Here is a 22264-nt window from a genome sequence, read left to right on the forward strand (position 1 = left end):
AAAGTCTGTTTGAAAACGACATAAAACTGAATAGATCTCTCAAGCTAAGAATAATTGTAGCTTTTAAATTTAATTTAATCCATTCAATTTAATGAGTTTTTGTTTGAGTTTTGAAACATTACTGGGATCTAGTACTCTGTTATCCTTGTCCAGTGTTTCTCAGCCTGGTGAGGTAGTATCTCTGCAGAGGACGCAAGGCTGAGGAAAGGAAACTTTCATTTTGGAGCAGTTCATCTTCCACAAATTGGCTCCTGTTGTGATTTTGCAGTGTGGTGGCTTACTCCCCAGCTGTTGATGACCATGTACAGGTGTTCAGCTCTACCCAAGCGAGGGAACATGCAGACATTTCAGATTTTCCTACCCCAACCCCAACTGCTCCTGACACCTTTCCTAGGCTAGGTCACCGCAGTCTGGGGAAGGCTGAGAGCAGCAGCAGCAGCAGCTTGACTCTTCCCATGCACCAGGGTCACTGAGGTCTGGGGAAGACTGCTGCCTCAATGACTACTTCTGATCACAAAGTTGTCAAGTGTACAGGTGTTTATTCTAGTGAGAGAGTTTCTCGTAAGACAGATCTTCCAGGTGTTGTGGTGGAAGACTTTTGACAGTTGAGACATTGTTTCCTTCGTAAGAAACAGTGACTGCCTGTATGCTGGCAATTTCTACTAGGAGACCAGTGATTCTCCCAGTAGAAATTTAACCCATATACATGGTTGCGGTTTGCTCTTTCCCTTTACCATGACCCCTTGCATAAGTGGAGCCATATACTTTGTGTGGTTAGGTTTCTTACCCTCCTGAAAAGAGAAGGGTTTGTGAAGAGCCACAGCAAATGGGCTGTGCAGAATCACTTATTTCAAAAGCCTCCACTTCTCTGCTCAGCTGTGCAGAACGGCTCCTGAATTCCAGCGGAGTGAAGAAAGGGTCTGGTTCAAAATGAAAGCTGTGGCAAACACCTGGGCAGACTTGTCCTTAATTTAATATATGAATCATTCAGGTTCTGCTGTGCAGCCAGGCATTATGTGACTTAATTGGGACCCTGCCACAGGCCAAGGCAATATCCTGCTGATATTTTCAGTTTTCAGTTTGTCTGTTGTACTCAGTTTTGTTGCTTGTGTGCTGGTCAGTCCATTAGAGCACCAAGGATGACTGCTGTGTGTAGCCTGGCCCCAGGAGAAATGGAAAGGAAATCAGGGGCCATTGGGAGTGTGCAAAAGAATTGGATCCAAATGTGTTTCCTCAGATGATTTAAATGTATTGACGTGAGGCAAAGCAACTGAGAACAGGCTATGGAAAGACTTGGGCAGATGAGACAAAATAGGTAATTCCTCATCAGGTGCTGGTTAATTATAAGGTTTATACTTAATGACATTCAAAGGCTGGGAACCCCTGTCAGGTTTCAAATATACTTGTGTGTGTGTATTTTTATACTTTTGAAAATACACTGGCTTGAGTCCCCACACAACCTAAATATTTACCCTAGGGCCCCAATCTGGCAATACTTCCTCTCTCAAGCACCAAATCAGTGTCCAGAACAAAACTGTATTAATGCTGTGATCCCTGCTTTCCTATTATTTTGGGGAAAATGCAACAAAATAAGCAGTCAACCATATCTTTGTCCAAATAGTATATAAAACACTTTCCTTGACAGTGTCTTTGCATCTAGTTTTTCACTTTGGCTTTATCACCAACTGGTGCATATATCCATTGAACAAATATCCCTTTGATATGCCCTTTCCCCTGCTCTCATTGCTGTTTCCACTTGTGGCTTGCTGTTAGGGATTTGCTAATTCCCAGTATGTGGGGTTTGGAGGAGTAGAGTGCTATTTCCAGCTGCTGGAGGAAGTGTTGCCTGGTGCAGTCATGAAATGCAGTGCCATTTCTTGCCAACTCAGCATCTTTTTCAGCATACCACTGCCCTTGAGCCTGACCAGTGTAGTCATAAGGCACCACTACCTATTCTACCTCTAGGCAGATGAGGCTTTTTGGGTAAATGTGATATATTTTATTAGACAAACTTAAATGGTTGAAAAATTGTTGTTCGCAAGCCTTCAGACAGAGAGAGAGTTTACAGTTGGTTTGTGTTCTCTTGGGTGGGATAGAAGCCGTTATGTAAAAAGGCAGGTCTGTGAAAATGGAAATGCATAGCAGTGAAGATAGACAATAGGTGTGAGATTTTTTTTCAGGGGAAGGCAGGGGTGACCTGGTGATTTGAATATAGCTGGTGAAATGTAGAGAGGTTACTTGGGATATCAGATTGTAGGCAGGTTATAATGTGCCATAAATCCACTGTCTGCTTAGTCCATGGTTTTCTGTATCCAGGTAGACTGATGAAGTGAAATTCATAGGCTCATCTGCAAAAGGTGCTTTGTAAATTCCCTTTCGAGAATTACACCTGAAAGATTGGAGAGAGAGTAGTTATCTTGTGAGAAATGTGCACCCACAGGTAATTGGGTATTTGTACCCAAAACCTTGCAAAGAATAATTCTTCTAGCAATTTAGTTGGTCTAATAAAAGATGTAACACTGACTGGAAGAGCCTTATCTGCCTATGTCTTAAGACCAACTTAGCTATTCCACCTCTGGTTATTTTTGCTCTGTTTGTCCCAAGTATCTCTTGTGTGGATTACGTCTCAATCAGGAAGCTTGTATCCAGATCATGATTTTCATTCTGAAACTCAGAGCTGACTGCCTTATTGTCTGTGACTTATTAAACCTCCTGTTAAACACGTGAAATGATGTTAAACACATGAAATGATGGTATCTGGCACAGTGAAGTGGCACAGCTGGTATCTATGAAGAGTCATGTTTAGCAGGTGTAACAACTTTTAAACTTTTAAATGCAGTTTGGAAAGAATTCTTAGATGATTTTGTTAATTAAAATATTAGTCCTTTACGTACTTCCCATTTTTCTGACTCTGTCCCTCCCTCTTTCTTCCTCTTTTTTTTTCTGTCTTTTCCCATTTTATTATTTATTGTGACAGAAATCTGCAATTCCATATATAGTTGATTTTGTGTTATATAAAAACTTAATTTGTTCTGATTTTTTTTTTTGCATTTAAAAAAAATCATGTAGGGGAAAAAAAAGTAATGGTATAATGCTTGCATTCTCCTAGAGAAATCCCGTAAGCAGTGGGACAAGTACAGCTATTGTGGATTCTTTCAGAAAGATCAGACTAGAGACATCCAGTGTAAGCTCCTTGCCACCGATCCTGCCATCTGCAGACAAGTCAACAGAATTGGCAGCATGAAAACCTGCTGACAGACCCAAGAATAGCCAGCTAACATGTGCTCTCCATATCAGTGTAGTGTTCTGTTCCTTCCCTGGAACCATTCATTTTGTTGTAGTTTCTCAGTGACCTTTTTCTTGGGAGCTCAGACCCTAGTTAAAAGGTTGTCAAACTGTCAAAGTTCAAGATGTTTCTTGAGCACTTGACTTCAGACACTTCCTTCAAAGGTGCTTATCCCCTACCACCCCATTTAAAGCAGCTAGGGATCCAGTACCACTCCACACACCTTCATGAGTCAACAAGGTTACACTAATAATGGCCAGTAGTAATAGTGCGAAACATTCCCAATGGTTATGTCCAGTGATGCTCTGGGTCTTTTTTTTACCAGGTATAGACACTAAGACATGGTTATCCTTAACTATAAACAAGTGAATTAAATCCTAACAATTACAATTCTAAGTCAAGAGCAAAACAATCTTAGCAGTTACTAGTTGGTCAAAAGCAATACAACATGCTCACCACCCTCAGATATAATGAACGCAATGCTTCTGGTTGATCAGGCCAGGAGGGTTTGTCTGGGGCTCCCAGCTGCTACATCCGAGTTCTGTGCAAGGTAGAAACTTGGATGGATGCCTGCATCTCTTCTGGTCTTCAGAAGTGTTCCAGGGTAGGGCTCCAATTCCTTTTCCTATATACCTTCTCATTACTACATTTCATAGCATATAATTAGCTTAAGCCATTCCCTTTAATGCATATTAATAAGCCTGCTTCCACTTGCCATATATGATTAAAGTTCACTGGAATTTTCCAGTCTTGGGTAATCTTTTTCATTCTTAGGTGGGAGTAAGTCTTGCTGCTGATTTGTTCGTCTGTTTCCAAGCAAAAATTTTCTTCTTTTAGTAGGCCAATTTCTTGTTTTGATTTTGGCCACCTAGACAGGGTATTTCCAGGGTATTTCTTTGCAGGGAACAGGTCACGGTCAAGTACACATCATGTACCAGGTCTTGTTGATGAGTTTGCAGCTGTCTAGAGCCAAAGTCAAATCTGCAGCTGAGCGGGCTCATGATAATTTTCTTATGCTAAGTGCCAGAGTTAAAACCCAGGCCAGAATGCCATTGGGTTCCAACACTGTATATCTGTGAGTTAGGCAGAGTTCTCAAACACTGTGCTACTTCTCCTCTATTCATAGTGGGGATTAAGGACTCTGCTTTTAAGCATAACATGATTTAATTTTTTTAATGAATATCACAGTGCCTTTTTTGTTTATTGGGTTGCAGGATTAAGGAACTGTTTCTGGACATCAGACAATTTACAGCGTATCATATTAGTTCTTAATACAGTGATTCCCTGTTTTATTCATAATTAAAGGTATCTCCATGTGTAATCCTCCCTTTCTTATTTTTATAGAATGTTAAATCCTTAATGGCAATAGAAAAAACAAAGGGATTCTGCCAGATTGTGGTATCTCCAAGTTTGAGAGATGGAGTCTCCCATTTAATTCAATCTGCTGGTCTCGGAGGGATGAAGCATAATACAGTCCTGATGGCATGGCCACAGTCATGGAAGCTCACAGATAATCCATTTTCATGGAAAAACTTTGTTGGTACATACTGCTTTAGTTTTCTATAATTTTACTAAAATTAACTATGCATGCAAAAGGCAAGGGTATTTTGGGGGAGACCTTTTATCAAACCAACATCATTAGGAAAGATTTTTAGGTGATCTTTTGAGCATAAAGTATTCTTCCTCAGGTCTGAGGGGGAAAAAAAGCAGGTGCAGCTTGAGCTAAGTAGCAAGTAGAGCAATAGTGTGCATAAAACGCCACTTGTAAATAAATTTGCTATTGGATCTTATATATTTTCCTGGGCCTTCACAGCTACATCACTCCAGCACTATTATATTGCATTAGTGATGTTATGTAACTCTGAGTTACTTGAAAAAATGAATGTAAGAGATCAATATATATATTGTAGTTCTTTTATGGCTGAGAGTTTTTAGAATAATAGTTTTAAAAGTGATTCAGTTGAGGTCCATAAGAACTTCTTTTTACTCTGCACTCCTTTAAAAAAAATAAATAACGCCCCCTGTTTATTAAGTATGGATGTAAAAGCCAAGACTTTAAGCTCGTGGCTTAAACGATTCTAAAAATGCCCATCTTTCAGTTGAGAAATGTTAGTCTGTGTATAAACTCATCTTAAAGGACTCCCAATTTTCATTCACATCATTGTATATCCTATTTTGTGTGTGTTTGTTTTCTCTGCAGACACTGTACGTGAAACAACAGCAGCACAACAAGCTCTGTTGGTTGCCAAAAACATTGATTTGTTTCCAGCAAATCAAGAACGCTTTTCTGAAGGGAACATAGATGTGTGGTGGATTGTTCATGATGGCGGGATGCTGATGTTGCTTCCTTTCCTGCTTCGACAGCACAAGGTATGGCAGATGTTCTTGGGAGGAACTCTTGTTAGAAAATGGACAGCTAGTGAATGCTAAAGGCCAGAATTTTATTTCACCTACTGCATGAACAAAGCTTGAGACTTGGTTCTATTTTTTTTTGGTCGGGTAACTCGGTCATTCTGTTACCCAGTCTGGTCACACAAATATCCCCACTATAAGTAGGGGCCTACCTAAATCACGGGGAAACATCATTTTTTGTGGATTAATAACCCACAGTTCTAATTCCATGGTCATTTTGCTCTGCCCTTCTGTGTTGATTTGGCAGAGAGGCCCTGGGGGGGGGGCTGGGGATGAGAAGACCCTGCCATCTTAACTGCTGGCTGCCCTTCATGAAGCCTTGCCCCTCAGTGTTGATTAATGGAGAGCCTCCCCCTGGGGAGCCAAAATCTTATTTTTATTAAGTTGTTTTGTTGTTGTTGTGGGGGTTTTTTTGTTTGTTGGTTTTTTTTCAGACAACTCTGGATTTCACAGTTTCTGTGAAACCATAAATTAAATAGGTCCCTAACTTATAGACAGAAGGAAATATCTGCATATTTCACCATCTTTCTAAATAAGTTATTATATGCTTAACTCCTCTTGAAGAATGGTGAGCAAGAGGAGCAAATGGAATTTATTCATTGTTATATAACATTGTTTCACTTTTTGTGTAGGTTTGGAGAAAATGTAAAATGCGTATTTTCACTGTAGCCCAGATGGATGACAACAGTATTCAAATGAAAAAGGATCTTCAGATGTTTTTGTATCATCTTCGATTGAATGCTGAAGTGGAAGTTGTTGAAATGGTAAGCTGCTATTTAGTTTACATGTTAATTAAAAACTCGGAACTAAACCTGAAAGTCATTCTTACACCCTTCTTGAAAATACAAGGGAATTTTGCCTTAATACAAAGTTTTAGTCGGGTACCTCAATATTTTGCCTAAAATGTGAAGACAAGCAATATGAAAGTATCCTAGGGCAGAGTTAGCTTATCTGTATCCCAGGTCTCATATTTAGCAGTGCTTTATACAGCATAAAAGGTAACTTCTGATCTCGCTCTTCATCCTGATGTTTGGTCCATGTCCATATCCCTATGTTATCCCAATGGGATTCTTGACCTGTTTCCCTATCCCCTTCACTCCCTGGTCCCACTCTACTCCTTCTGTGTCTGCCCCTCCAAGATCTGGTCTGTGTCCCCTGTACTAGCCACTCAGACTGCTTCTTCCTCCATACTACCTGGGCTCAGTAGAAGCAGCATAGACTGTTGGAGAGAAACTGCCCTTGTCCAATGGTATGTCTGCATAGTGTATGATAGTAATATTGATGTTGATTTTAAGAAGCAGGTCTGGTTCCAGAAATAGTCCAGCTGCAATAGCAGAGAGCTCTGCATGAGCAAATTTACCTTGCTACTCTGGGCGCCATTACCAAACAGTACTCTGAGTGTGTCTACAGGTGCTTTTATGTGCACCTAAACTTTAATGCGCATTAAGGTGATTTAGGTGCATGTTCTACATGTGTGCACACTAAAGGCGTGTTAACAGGGCGTGTGGACCTACTTGGGACTAAACTTAGTGCCAATTCAGTTGACATACAGGGTTTACACGCCTTAGCGCATCTGTGTGTGCATTAAGGCACTTTTAGCTATTTGTGCCTAAATTTCATAGATTATAAGGCTGGAAGGAACCTTGGAAGATCATTGGGTCCAGCTCCTGCACCAGGCAGGAAAGACAGGTGGGGTCAGGTGATCCCTGCAAGATGACTCTCCAGCTTCCTTTTGAGGATTTCCAGGGTAGGCGATTGCATCATCTCTGGAGGAAGCTTATTCCACAGTCTGGACATCCTAACTGTGAAGAAGTTTTTCCTAATGTTGAACCTGAAATGTTTTCTAGGGATTTTGTGGCCATTACTCGTGGTTCTTCCCAAAGGCGCCCTGGTGAACAGTTGTTCGCCAAGCCCCTGATGTACTCCCATGACTTAGCGGTAAACTGCTACCAAGCCCCTCTCACCCTTCTCTTTTTCAGGCTAGAGTCCCAGGTCCCTCAGCTTTTCCTCATATGGCTTGCTGTGCAAGCCTCTAATTTATATGGGTGGCTCTTCTCTGGACTCTCTCTCAAGTTGTACCACATCCTTGTTAAAGTGCAACGCCCAGAACTGGATGCAGTACTCCAGTTGGGGTCTCTCACCAGTGCTGAGTAGAGTGGAAGAATCACCTCCTTGGTCTTGCTGGAGATGCATCGATTGATGCATGCCAGAGTATTATTTGCCCTGCTGGCAACAGTGTCACATTGCCAGCTCATATTCATGCTGTAGTCTATTAATACCTTCAGGTCTCTTTCATTCGTAGTGCTGGTCAGGTTGGCGTTGCCAAGCCTGTAAGTGTGCAAGGGATTGCTCATTCCTAGGTGGAGCATTTTACATTTCTTGATGTTGAACTTCATCTGGTTTTGACTTGCCCAACTTGCTAACCTGTTTTAGATCTGCCTGTATATGTAGCCTATCTTCAAGTGTGATCATGCTTCCCCATAACTTGGTGTCATCTGCAAACTTGACCAGTAAGCTCTTCACCCCCTCATCCAAATCACTGATGAAGATGTTGAAAAGTACTGTGGGACACTGCTACCCACTTCTTGCCAAGATGACACAGATCCGTTCATTAGGATTCTGAGTCCTACCCTGCAGCCAGCTTTGTACCCATTGGCGATTTTGCATGTGCACTCCCTGGAAGCACTAGCTATGAAACTGGAAGCGGTGGTGGAAGTGCACTTCCAGTTTTGCCACTGGGGGTAGTGGCCTCGGCGATCAGCTGCCTGAGGGACACCCCCCCCCCCCACACACGCACACACCCTACCCCCCATCGGCGATCTGGTGCTCATGTTCGTACCCACCTAACCATCTCGCAGTTAAGCCCAGTATCTTCCAATTTTCTCACGAGAACATCATGGGATACCAGTTCAAAGTCTTTTTGGAAGTCAAGGTATACAATATCCACCCCTTCTCCTTTATGATTCGGTGACTCACCACCTGGATAAAGGAGATGGGGTTGGTTAGACGAGAATGTTAGAGACAACTTGATATTTGCTCGCCTAAAATCGCCATTTTAAGGCCCGTTAAGGGTGTGCACGTATAGACCCACACCACTAATGTACCTTAAATAGCTGATGCACCTTTAAATCAGCATGTGTAGATGCACCCTGTATGTGGTAGTCTGAAAGGATTCACAAGGCAAATTGCTGCTAAAAGTGAATCTGATAAAATAGTTTTTACACAAATTTGGAAAGACCACTTGCACTTATTTTAAAATCAGTAAATGTCTAAAGATAAGTTTCTTCATAACGGCTTCTGTTTCACATCACTTTTTTCAAATCTTTTAACAACAGTTCAGAAATTAATTAGATTCTGTGTCATATATGAAGACAAAACCTGCTGTCAGCACTTGGCAGCTGTCTTGGAAACTTTGCTCCCTGGGCAGCCCCTTGTCTGCCCAGGAGCTGTGTGCTTAGTGCAGGACCAGCTCCCTCCTTGCCCACCCAGCCTCCCTATGCCAGGGCTGCTCCCACTCCAGCCATCCCCTGCCAGTGCTGACCTCACTCCTGATGGCCCCAGTAGAGCTACACTTGCCAGCGAGGGCCAGGGCACTGGCTATGGGAGGCCCTGGCCCAAACTGTTCTTCTTGCACTCCCTGCTCCAGCCTGCCTACCCTGCCTCCCACACCCCCTACCCCTTTCCCACTCCCAGCACCACTCTCAGGACATGCATATGGATGAAACAACAACAATAAAAAAATAACTTTATTGCCCTCGCATCCCTTGCCCTCATCCCTCCCCACTTAATGAACATTGCCCCTCCACCACCTTCCAATAATACAAAACCTGCTTACAAGAGGCAAACTATATACATATTTGAAAACTATTTACAATATTTTGGATATTCAGGCCAGAGTGGAGGGCCCCAGGGCAGATGCCCAGCACCTCAGCTCCTAAACATTCCTCTGCTGGTCCAGGGGCTGCAGCCTCCTATGAGGCTGGGTCTCTGGCTGCATGGTGCAGGGGAGGACAGGCCTAGATCCAGGTGGGTGGTGGCAGATCTAGGGCAGGGGCCGGACCAGGTGATCTGACGAGCATGAAGTGCCCAAGGACTTCCTCCCAGGGCTAGGTAAGGGCCTGCTGCAGGGTGGCAGGTGGGACCCAGGGGCCCTGCAGGGCCATGGGTTGGAGCCAGGCAGTGGGGGACATGTACATGACTGCCAAGGCCAAGAGAATATCCATGGATTGGTAGTTGGGATCCTCCTACTGCTGGAGCTGCTCTGCATACTCCTGCTTCAGGCCCTTCATGTGGGACTAGTGGTCCCATGCTTCCACCTGGGTGATGTCCTCCAACTGCCAGGCCTGCTCCCATGCCTCCCACTCCTCCACACTGCCGCAAGCTGCTGGAGCAGGAAGGTCCAGTCCCAGGTGTGCCACTGGCATGGCTGAGATCTCGATTTCTCTGGTGGTGGGTGGCAGCAACCTGGGGCCTGAATCCCCACTGAGGCTGGGGCCTCTCCCCCATGCCCAGATGAGGCAAGAGACCAAAGCTTTTTGTGAGCTTGCAACATTTCAGAGATGAGGTGTTCTGCACCAGGGCCTGTGTGCTGCTCGGCCTCAGATCTGGGGTCCAGCCTTGCAACTGTGCAAGTACCCAGAGGCATCAGGGTGGGGCAGGAGCTCAGGCAGACTGCCCTTGCTGGTGGCACTCAGAGGGACGTGGCCTGACTCGATGATCTCCCGAGGTCCCTTCCAGCCCTGATGTCTATGAAATAATGCCATTTTGGTTTAATATGGGATGCATTTAAAAAGAAACACGAGACATTGCCTAAATGACTTTTTTGTAAATGAGAACTTTCTCCTTTTTAAATGAATGAATTCTTATTTTTGTAGTTTGAAAATGACATTTCAGCATTCACATATGAGAAAACACTTGTGATGGAACAGCGATCTCAGATGTTAAAACAGATGCAGTTGTCCAAGAATGAAAGGGAAAGGGAGGTAAGAATTTAACCAGCCTATAAATATTATAGTGACCTTGGAGAAGCAAGAAAAATAGTTATGGTGGGACATGTTCTCTAAGTTTCTAATTGCTAAATAAAATAGTTTATTTTTAATTGCTTTGCTAGTTTTACCTGTGGTATTTTAATTAATGTTATCTTTGCTGTTGGAATGCTAGTATTTTATACACAATAACATGACTACACTAGCCGATATGGGGCTTGAAATGCTCTATTAACAATATGTTTAGATTAGTCATCCATGTCATTTAGTCATTTTTATCCATGTGTCTCTTCTTGAGTTTTGAGGCCCTTTTAATATTACTTCAAAAAGTTACCCTGCGATCCATTGAGGTAGTGTGCCCCTTAATGAAAGTGGGGGGAAGCTGTCTCGTATTGTCTTTGGAGTAAGACTGTGCGCATGGGCAGTCACCAAGGAGTTGTTGACATGCAATAAGTTCACATCCTACTTTATCTCCCAATAACTTTTTTCTTTTATTCTAGTGATTCTCAGCCAGAGTGCTGCAAGCACCCTGGAGTGCCTTGAGACACTTTTAAGGGTGACGTGGGGTGTTATGCAATGTTAGCAGTGTTAGGTATGCAAACATGATTTATAAGAATAACCCCAGAGACTTCAAATAGGAATTCATAATGACCTGTGACCTTCTGACCTGTTGTGGTCTTTCTGAGTTCTCTGCAACAGAAGAATTGCTTTTAATATTTTCCTGTAGTCAAAAAGGAATGAAAGCTAACTGCTGGCATTTTTCTGAGGGGTGACTTGAGTCTACTGAGGTTGAGAACCACTATTTTACTTGTATCTTTAAATTCATCGCTATTGTTTGGAAGCTCTGCATTTCAGAATGACTGACTGCATGACAAATGCTCCTTTAAATGACAAGCTTTGGTTACTTCATACTTTTATAGTACTACTGTCATCTTCAGGGCACAGCAACTTTGATAATACTTTCCTTCCAGAATTAAAAGGCTAATCTTGCAGATATGTTTTTGTCATTAGTGAGTTTAAAAACATAAAAACATATCTGTAAGATTAGCCTTTTAATTCTGGAAGGAAAGTATTATTTCCTGATATTGCTGTTTTACAATGGGTATCCCCCTGTAACATATGTACAGACTAAGTAGCCACACAGTGAGTCTGTGGCAGAGACCTCCTCTACACATTAGTTATCACGTAATTACCTTGAAACCAACCACATGTGCAAAGTAGCTATCATGCCATAAAAAGCTCCAACCAGCTATAAAGTTTGACCTAAAAATATGTACTAACTTTATAGTTGGCTGTTATCAAGCTTTAATTTGCATGTGTAGCAGGGGCTCCCTGTGGCTGGGAGACCTGTCAACTGACAGGGCCTCTAGCTGCAGGGGTGCATCTAGCCCAGCTAGGGCTAGGAGTCCTGCAACTGCTGGGGACTCTGGGTCTTGGCAGCATCCCACAGCTGCTGATGCTGGGTCCCTACAGCGTGCCTCCCTGCAAACCCCTGGGGCAGGATGGCTCCTGCAGCGATATTCCAGTCCCTGGGGGTGCCTGAAACATTGAAAAAACATGCTATGTGACTTCCTTTTTCTTAATTTTCTAAAATTGGTTTTGGTTTCTGTGCAAAATGCTTGTCTAATACCTGGAAAGGTTTGTTTGTTTGTTTGTTTGTTTGTTTGTTTACTGTGGAGTTAGGTTTCACATTTGGATAAATTTCTTGAGTTTGGATTTTTCCTTTTTTATTATGTAACTTTTGATGAAGTATAAAATAGTATTTCTTTTGTTTCTCCTTTAATTTAAAAAACAGATGTTCAAAGCTCATATGAGAAATATATTGTCACAATGCTAATGTGTTAAAGTAATTTTTTTTTTTGGAAAGTAAACAGAACAACACAGCAGCAATTTTATCTGTTTTCTGGATAGAACAAATTAAAGCTATATAAATACTCTTTTTCCTGAGCAACACAATTAATTATATCCTTTTCTGTATGCTGGTTGCTGTACTTGATGACCTTCATATCCCAGATTCAGAGCATCACTGATGAGTCTCGAGGCTCAATCAGAAGACAAAGGCACTGTAGTCCACAGTGCATTGGTCAAGATAAACAGGTTCTGGTGCCCAATGACAAGCGAGAGGATGAGGTAGTCTGAAATAGTACTGATTTGGATATTACATTCCCATGACAACACTTGAAGTGCTGCCATAGAAAACTTAGTTAGAGGATTGCAAATTTAAATTGAAGGTTTTATTTCTTCAAAACTTTCAGACTTTTTTTTTAATGAAATGGTGCCCATTTTCCCCCTTGAACTTGGTGATCAAGAAAATTGGTGCAGGTATGAGTGTGATTTTTTTTTCCCTATTATCCAGAAACATTCCTTGATAAATTTTTAGTATTTGCGATTATCTAAGAGCACTTATATACATGCACTGTGGCTGCTCCAACATGCTGTAATTACATGTAGCGTGTTGGAGGAAACTCAGTTAATCGAATCTGCTAGAGCTTGGCAATTACCATGCTCAAGCAGACTCCAGTGTCAGATGCATCGGTGTCCCCACGTTGAAAAATGGTTAGAGCACCCCTGCACCATTTTTCAGTGTGGGATGCTGATACACGTGACACTGTAGGCACTTTAACTCTAAAGTGCCCCTCACCACCTTCCAGAGCACATGTATGAATACCCTGAGTGTACTATTTCACTTCGTTAGTTACTTTTTATCTTCTTGAATATTCCTGTTAATGTGAATGATTGTGAATTGTTAGCATGAAATTAGCCTGAAACACATTTCATTGTCTCATCTAGAATTTTCTGAGAAGTAATGTATATTTTCTTCAGCCTGTATTTATTTACTACTGCTTCATCCTCCTCCTCCCCTTAAGTGAACCCTGGAACTGAAGGAGTTGGATAAAAGCAACTATACAATTTCTCTGAAGTATAATCTTCAGCATTTTAATAGTCTGCCAAGTGACATGCAGAGGATAGTCTTCTTCATACTCTCTGTAATTAATTGCTGAAGATTCTCAGAGTCCATTTGATATTTTTAAAAATCTAAAATGAAATGAAGGGAAGTTATGTGCACCCTTTTGTGTGTGTTAAAGGGTTTTTTTTAAGTTTTTTAAATTTGTTCTTTATTTTTATCAAAAAATAAAGAACTACAGTATTTGTATAATTATGATGAAATATCTTAAATCTAGTTTTTACTTTAAATATTACCTTGCCTTCCTACAGAATAGTCTGGAAATGAAATGAGATCATGTAGCAATCTCACCAATTCTTTCCTTAGTTAAAATAATATGAAATATTATGAAGAAAAATAAGAAGACATGGCACTTCAAGTGTTTCTTGTGTCCAAAGACGAGTACCCTGGTTTGTAGCACTAGACTGTGTTCCTCTACTTTTGGATAGTGTGTGCATTTCTGTGTTTTGATCTTTTCATAGAAGTAATGTAATAAAACCCAGTATTAGAATATCACTAACAAAACATTGTCCTTCATTTTTCTCTCAAGTTCCTGGAAGTGTTGTAAATTATAAATTTGATATTTTACCTTGTTGCAAAAAATAGCAAGACATTTCTGTTCTACTTGTTATGTATTTTGTTTATTTTTACTTTTTTATGTTGGCTACCCTAGTCATAGAAAATTGTAAACCATACCATTGTAATCCATAACATAATTCTTGGTTCCTAAAAATATTGATCAAAGACAGAAACTGTGGTTTATAGATTGATTATTATGTTATATGTTAGAGTGGAAAATGGACTGTAATATATAGAAAAATGAAATGAAGGGATAATTAGTGCATCTGCAGTCACACTTTAACTTGATAAGACTCAAGTTTCCTGTTGAGTACAGAGCCTCCTAAGAACATGGTTATAAGTAGCTCAGGTATTTGAAGGGCATGGATGTGCCATGTTTACACCAATGTAACCCATTCTTATACTAGTACTTTTTTTTTTTTTAAAGTGGGCACACAATATAGTGCTCTACTGGTATACCTATAGAGAGGTAGCTAGTCATATTAGTGTGACAAGGCAGAAGGAAGAATAGAGATGTGCCCCATAGAAAGCTGAACTAGAGTTAACAAGTTGAAGTTCAGTTCAGGTATATACAAGGTGCTACATCTCGGGAGAAATAATCAAAAACACAAATACAAAATGGGGGACACCTGGCTGCATGACAGGTCTATGAAAAAGAACTTGGGAGTCTTGGTAGATCACAGACTCAATACAAGTCTTCAGTGTGGTGCACAAAAGGTAAATGTGGTTTTGGGATGCATCAATAGAAGCATGAGGTGCAAGACAGGAGGTGATAGTGCCTTTCTACTCAGCACTGGTTAGACCTCATCTGGAATATGGTGCGCAGTTTTGGGCTCTGCATTTTAAAAAAAGGAAGTGGAGAAGTTAGGGAGGGTCCAGAGGTAGGCAACAAAGATAATGAAAGGCTTGGAGAGCAAGTTTATAGAAGGAGAGACTGAAGAACCTAAGCATATTCAGCTTGCAGAAAAGACACTTAAGAGGTGACATGATAGCAGTTTTCAAATACTTGAAGAGCTGCATAAAGACAAGGGAAAGCACCTTTTCTCTCTTGCTGTAGAAAGGAGGATGCAGATCAATGGCCTGAAGGTGCAGCGAAGTAAGTTTAGCTTGGGTATCCAGAAAAAGACTTCTTCAGTGTTAGAATAATGAGGCAGTGGAATAGATTGCCTAGGTAAGTTGTGGACTCACCATCACTGGAGGTGTTTAAGAAGAGGTTGGACAGCTACTGGCTGGTATATGAAGGCAAGTGATGACATATAACATTAATAACACTGGAGGTTCATTCATCTGCCAGTGTTGTTTGGTTCAGTGATTATGCAGACTTGTGTTGATCAGGGAGCACAGCTGGCATTTTTGTGCATTGCAAGGCTTGGTACTTTGGCAAGGATGGAACAGTAACCTGTTGGCTTGACGTGTACCATTTGGGGCTGTGGGAGTTGCCTATAAGCCAAAAAAAGTTAGTCTCCCATGAGACTACCTTGAGAAGGTTGCCATTTTGCAGAAAAGGTTAGATGTTATTAATTATGACCAACTCAAGATGGCCACAGAAGACAAGTCTGTCCTGGCTTATAAATAGGCCCCAACCTAAAATAGTCTGTCTCAAGCAACAGGCCACATATCTCCTATCCTCACTGAGGTGCCCAGCTGCATATCAGTTGATAAAAATTTCATGGATTTCATAGACATTTGGGCTGGAAGGGACCTCCTAAAATTATTGGGTCCAGCCTCCTGCCCAAGGGGCAGGAAGTCTCAGTTAGTGTCAAAGGATCCCAGCAAGATGGGCATCCACATGCTTCTTGAAAGTATCCGGAGCAGGTGCTTGCACTACCTCTTAGGGGAGTCTATTCCAGGCCTTGGGGGCTCGGACAAAAAGAAGTTTTTCCTTATGTCTAGCCTAAACGGGTCAGATCTCAGAGCCAGTTCCCCAACCATCAAACTGTAGGGTAGTGAAGGCCACAGTTCCCTGGTTTCTCCAAGAGGACATCATGGGACACCAGGTCAAAGGCATTTTTTTTAAAGTCCAAATATATGATATCAACCTCATTCCCGTTGTCCAGGTAATGCGTCACCTGGTCATAGAAGGGAATGAGATTGGTCAGGCAAGAGCTACCCACAACAAACCTGAGCTGGGTATCCCTCAGAACGCTGCCTTGTGTTAGCCTGTCGATAACAGTTTCTTTGATAATTTTTTCCAAGATCTTTCCAGGCATTGAGGCCAAATTGATTGGCCTGTAGCTTCCCAGATCTTCCTTCCTCCCTTTCTTGAAGATGGGTCATTTTAAATTGAGGAGCCCATATGTTAAAATGAATGGGCGGTGTGTTTGAGTGCCCTAGTCAGTTCTGATAATTGCAGCTGGATGCTTTATTTTTCAAATTACTTTTTAGCATTTGAACAGGAAATAAATCTTCAAAATCAAATATTATTTTCACTTGCAAGCAAGGCAGGGTATAGTGTTGTGTTGAGGAAAGTACAGGGGGCATTAAAAGTAGAAGCAGCAAGAAAAAATATTATTTTACATTGTGTCCTGATTTAAAAATGAATATAGGGATAAAGACTAAAATAATTATGAAATTATGGAGGAGAGGCACAAACTTGTTCTTAAACATATAAACAGCTGCTGGTGTTCATCTTTTATGATGGAGAGAGATGTCCTTTCCCTAGATAATAAAAACAGAAGCCAATCATAACCTTATCTCCATATTGATATTAACTGCTATAATCATTCAAATGTATCTCATGGTTAGGCTGAAAACTGAACTATCTAATGTCTTACTACAGTGATGATAGACCTTACATACATGCTTGTGGAATTTTTAAAGCCCTATAGGAGTCTATCAAAAATAAGACATTGCAATGCTTTGTAGAGACTTACTCACACTAGAACATTACATAATTTGAGAGAGAAGTACATTAATTCTTTTAGAACTCAGTTTTACAAAGATTCACAAAGTCATTTGCAAAATAATTCTTTCTTTTATACCTATAGCTGTTCCCATGAAAAATCATCAATTTGAAATGTAGCTGTGTGCAGTAATTTTAACTCCTTTTATTCAGGTTTAGTAAAGTGTACCATTTTAATTTTATTATTAAAATAAGCTTTTTTTTAAAGACTTCGCTCTGCAAATACAAATGGCTAACTCAGTGGTTGTGAATAGGTTTTTTTGGATCCAGTATTAAAGTTAAGCACCTGTGTGTACGAAACTTGTGTCTAATACTTTTGTACATCATGGTGCTAATCCTGGTCCAATTCAAATCTATCTAACAGTCCCCATCATTTTAAATGATGCAATTGCAGGTTTTCTTAGTAAATAAAGTTTTTTTTTTCTAAATCTTTTTTTTCTTTTTTCCTTTTGGCCAGGCTCAGCTAATCCATGACAGAAATACTGCATCCCATTCGGCAGCAGTTGTCCAAGCCAATGCTGCTGCAGCTGCACCTGAAAGAGTGCAAATGACCTGGACTAAAGAAAAGCTTGTTTCTGAAAAACATAAAAACAAAGAAACAAATCTGACAGGTTTTAAAGATATCTTCAACCTGAAGCCGTAAGTACAAATGGGATTTTTTAATGAGATCTGAGTTTTATCCTTTGCCTGGAAGCTTTTGCTTCAAACTTTAGCTTCTTTGCACTTCACTTAAAGCCTGGCCTTGGCAATACTTCACCATGCAAGAATTGCTGGAACCACTCATGTGCATAAAGGTACTTACATTTAGTGTCTACAAAATCAAGCTCAAAGTGAAGTTTAAAGGAGACTAGCATGTGAAACACTGAATGCCAACTTTGGCAACTGTCACAAATAAATGCAAATATGTTAGTGCTTTACAGGAAATGTGTATGTCTTTATAGTAAATCGGTTGTAGAGAGAACTGGATTTTGGGTGTCCTGTGATACATCTTCAGTATTCTTATTAGAAATAGACATATAAAGCAGTAACTGAATATCTTCTTAACTTCATTTGGTTCTATGCTCTAATAAAACACACTTGGGACATAGCCCTGCAGGTAGAAACATGGGCAGATCCTTGCCTGGAAGTATGCATGCAGGTGCAGCGCTACCCCAAATATGCCAGCTGTGAGATATGGACCTGAAGAGTTTAAAGGCCTTGTGAGAGCTGCTTTAACATAAGTTAAATTTGAAAGTCAAATGACCTTCTGGGCTTTTAACAACATCTCAGTGATACTTAGGGCACATGCACAAAGGAATTCACTGGCTACATGCACACCGGTAGAGGATTCCACTGCCACAAGTTTGGCTCCTTGGGCATAGAGCCAGTGTGGTTTATATAAAATTTACTTGAGAAATGATATTCAGAGAAACTAGCCCAAAGAGGAGCAAATGAGGGGGCTACTTAAGATAGTTAGCAAGAAGAGTACATGCAGGACAGAGGTGTCTGAAAGTCCATCACTCTGGGGGCTTAAGTGCTGAACTCGGCACTACTGGGGCTCATCCTTTTCTGGAAAGAGGGAGGATTGAGCCAGACTCTGTAGCTGTGTGAGTAAGGAGCCATTTGGGAAAAGGAATTCCAATGCATGGTCCAAAGATTATTTCAGAAATTTATCTAGTAACTTTTTAAGTATAAGACAGTGATGCTTAACCTTCCAGCCCTTCAGGCTAGGTGAGTGGTATGGGTCTGTCTGCAGGCCTGTTACCATGCCCCAAATCCAGTCGCATGCTAGCACACTTTAACACATACAGCCAGTTTTATCTAGCCCACGGGGTTCCCCTTGCATCTGAAAATTCGGCATCAAGGTAGCAGCTAGTAATGCTGGCACCATTCCCTTGCCACCAAATTTCCAGACCTGTGGGAAGACCCACAGGTTGGATGAAATGGCCTTGCAGGCTGGATATGGCCCCTGGTACAAGAAATTATTTTAATCCAAGTGGAATAGCTTCAACAAGAGTTGAGAGGTGCCTCCAGCCTTGTGGTCTCTGACATCCAGGGTAGGTGCTCCTGACCACTAGACTATTGGACAAAAGGTAGATACTGCCATAACCGACCACCTTTGGATGGATTGAAATTAGTGTTGCTCTCAGGGAGGCACCTTCTGTCTGAACAGTCTTGGGCCTGATCTGTCATCTCTTCTACCTCAGAGACAGGACTGCAAAAGAGAAGTTGAGGCACAACCCTGTGGCTAGTGTTCCTATTAGCTAACTGTAGATGTCTCCCTGCAGAGTTGATTAAACAATTTTGGATTGCCCTTGGAAGACACGTAGGTCTCCCCATTCATTTCATAGGAAGCCCAGGTTTACTCTGGATTAATATACCTCAAACTTTATGCCACAGTAAACTTACTCTGAAGTATAATGCGGGCATATGACCACCTTCCCCCACCTAGATGGCTGCCCAGAGGTAGGCACTGTTACAGCACCTGGCTGTTGGGTGCTGAAGGAAAGTTTTTGCATTAAGAAAACATTTACCCTGGAGTGAACTTGAATGGCAGTGTGAACATATGATAGATGCACAGGAGCAACTTTTCCCTAGATGAAGGCTACATCTGACTTGCTCAGAAGTAACTGCACAAAACAACAGCATTTCCTTGGAGTAAGTAATGCATGTCATGAATCTGCACCATTTCTTCTCCATTTACTGTGGAGGAGACAAAGCCAGGTGCTTACCTTCTACATAGGCTCAGAGTAACCAAGCCTTAACTTGCAATATTTGTTATCAGCTAAAATTGCTGTATTACAAATGTCCAGGTAGCATAAGACAATGTATTTAAACATGTTTATTTCTCTTCCTTGTAGAGAATGGGGAAATCTGTAAGTTGAAATTTCATTTAATTTAGGCAATTTAGATTGTTGCTGGTTCTTGTTTAATATTATTGCATGTCTCCTTGCAATGCTTTTATGCTTCCCATTATTTACAGTTTGCATATTGCTCATATATCATTACTTGGCATGTGAATGTCATTAGGCTAGTATTTCCTGTTCTGTTTCACCTCCTAAATCTCATCAGTTTTTCCATTTTAGTAATTCATAGTTGAGTTTCACTATAGCTGATAGGAAAATGCAGAATTGTTATCAGTATTTTGAGAGGTTTTCTTGTTTGTGTTTAAACCCCCCCCCCCAAAACCCCAAAAAAACAAAACACGCCTTCAGAACCATCTTAAATGTATTGATTATTGAGAATACTTCTCATGATTTAACTTAGGCTCATACTAGCTGGTAAATCTGAAACTAAGGCTTCTTGAAACGAGACAAGTTTGTTTGTTTGTTTGTTTGTTTGTTTTTCCAGTTTTTTTTTCCCTGTCCCCCTACCACCGATTTTTGGTGGCCAAATATCTGAATCAAAGCACATGGAGGGCCCCCCCACACACACTCCTGTGGGATGCTCCATCCATCCCAGCATCGCAGCATTCACAAGCTGTGCTGGTACCTCAGTATGGAAAAAAAAAAAACAACCCCCCCCCCACCACCACCAAACTTTTAAAGCTATGTCCGAATTGCCAATTCTCTGAATCGACATCGAATCATCAGATTCATATTTTACCAAATCAAATCGGGGACAGTGATCCGAATCGTGAATCTAATCACTGTCCTTAATTTGGGCCAAATCAGAATCGAATAGAGCTTGTTTCGTGCACCCCCTACTATACTATTCATAACTAGATCAGCTGTCCAGGCCAGCACTGTGCTTATGCCATGTTGATGCCCTCTGTTTTTCCAAAGTCACAAGTCTTGAACTGACACTTGATTTCCCATCTCCCTCCCCTTTTAATAAACCTGCCTATCAGCCATCAAGAATATTCCCAGAAATTGATTCCATCTTTTGACTGTGGTCCTATTCCAATAATTATTTATACTGTAGTTCAGGGGTCAGCAATCCACAGTCAGTGGGCTGCAGCTAAGCTGTGGCTTGGGTGGCATTCAGTAGCAAATGGACTCTGTCTGCACCATGCAACAGCTGGGTGCCATAAGCTTCAGGAGAGGGGATTTCTCTATACTGTGCCACAGCTAGGTGGAAGGAAGAAGCAGTGGAGGTAGCCAGGTCCTAGAGCCTGCCTGCATTAGGCATGAGCTGAGTCATTCTAGCCACTGGCCAGAAAATATTTCTGGCCTCTGTTTTAGTCTACTTTTATTTCTGCCTCTGTTACCCTTGTTCTCTTCTACAGCCTTCTCAAATTACTACTCTGTAAATCTCAGGAAGTCCCAAAAGTTGAGTTCAGATTATTCCCTTGTTTCAGAAAGTGCCAGTCATCAGTCACTGAGTTCCTATAACTACTCCATATACAGAAAAAACAAATATAACTTGAACACTAGGGGCACATCCTGACCAGCATGTACATGTGGCTTGTGGCACTGCAAACTGCATGTGGTACATGTGCACCTGTTTAAGATGCTGCTAATTTGTAGCATGTTGGGTTTTTTTTCTTTTCTTTTTTTTTGACAACAGGAGATCCAGGTGTATTTGGACTCTGCATTTTGTAAATATCTTCCTGCAATGCAATTTAATCTTTGGACACAATGGGCGCTGACATGTATGATGCATACAGAAAGTGCCATGAGTTAGAGCAGCCCCCTCCTCTCTCTCCCCAGCTCTCCAACCCAACTGACATGAGCTGTTGGGTGGGGGGAAGGGGGAGAGCAGCAATCAAGCCCCATCTGTCTGCAGCTCCTCTCCTTTAGCTGTACCCATCTCCCTTCCCCACTCCCAGGTTCGCTGCTGTCTACAGGATGGGAGTGAGGAGAAGGGAGGGGAAAGGAGCTCTGGGCTGGGGTTTGTCCAGCCTGTGCTGGAGGGGTGGATGGGGGGTTCCAGTCCCCTCAACCTGGGGGGCTCCAATCCACCCATTCCCCACCTTTCTCCCCCTTCTTTCCTGCAGACAGCACCGGGGTAGAGCTGGGCTACATCAGCCCAGCCCTGATTGGATCATGCACTTAGGGACTGACAGAAGTTAATGAAGGCGTTCCACTTTGGAGCATCATCTTCTGAACCCTCATTACATGAGGGTTAATTTGTCACACAATTTGGCATTTCTAAAGCGCTCTGCAGTCATGCACTTCTGTCAGGGCACAGCTGTAGAGCACTTTCAAGGGATTGATCATGTAACAAATGTCACT

At 41.6% G+C, this 22264-nt stretch overlaps 1 protein-coding gene across 3 annotated transcripts in view; it reads left to right on the plus strand.

Moving 5' to 3' along the window:
* SLC12A7 (solute carrier family 12 member 7) overlaps nt 1–22264 on the plus strand; it is a 147823-nt gene that overhangs the window by 119270 nt on the left and 6289 nt on the right. For 2 of the 3 annotated variants that reach the window (XM_090039288.1, XM_090039291.1), the window contains exons 18-23: nt 4631–4826; nt 5487–5656; nt 6331–6462; nt 10573–10680; nt 17566–17747; nt 19949–19963. In XM_090039288.1, the coding sequence (XP_089895414.1) occupies nt 4631–4826; nt 5487–5656; nt 6331–6462; nt 10573–10680; nt 17566–17747; nt 19949–19963 (803 nt within the window). The remainder of the gene's footprint in view (nt 1–4630; nt 4827–5486; nt 5657–6330; nt 6463–10572; nt 10681–17565; nt 17748–19948; nt 19964–22264) is intronic. The other variant, XM_090039290.1, reaches the window with a different exon arrangement.

This window comes from Crocodylus siamensis, chromosome 3, assembly GCF_052110815.1.
Source record: "Crocodylus siamensis isolate JL-2025a chromosome 3, ASM5211081v1, whole genome shotgun sequence".
NCBI classification, from domain to species: domain Eukaryota; kingdom Metazoa; phylum Chordata; order Crocodylia; family Crocodylidae; genus Crocodylus; species Crocodylus siamensis.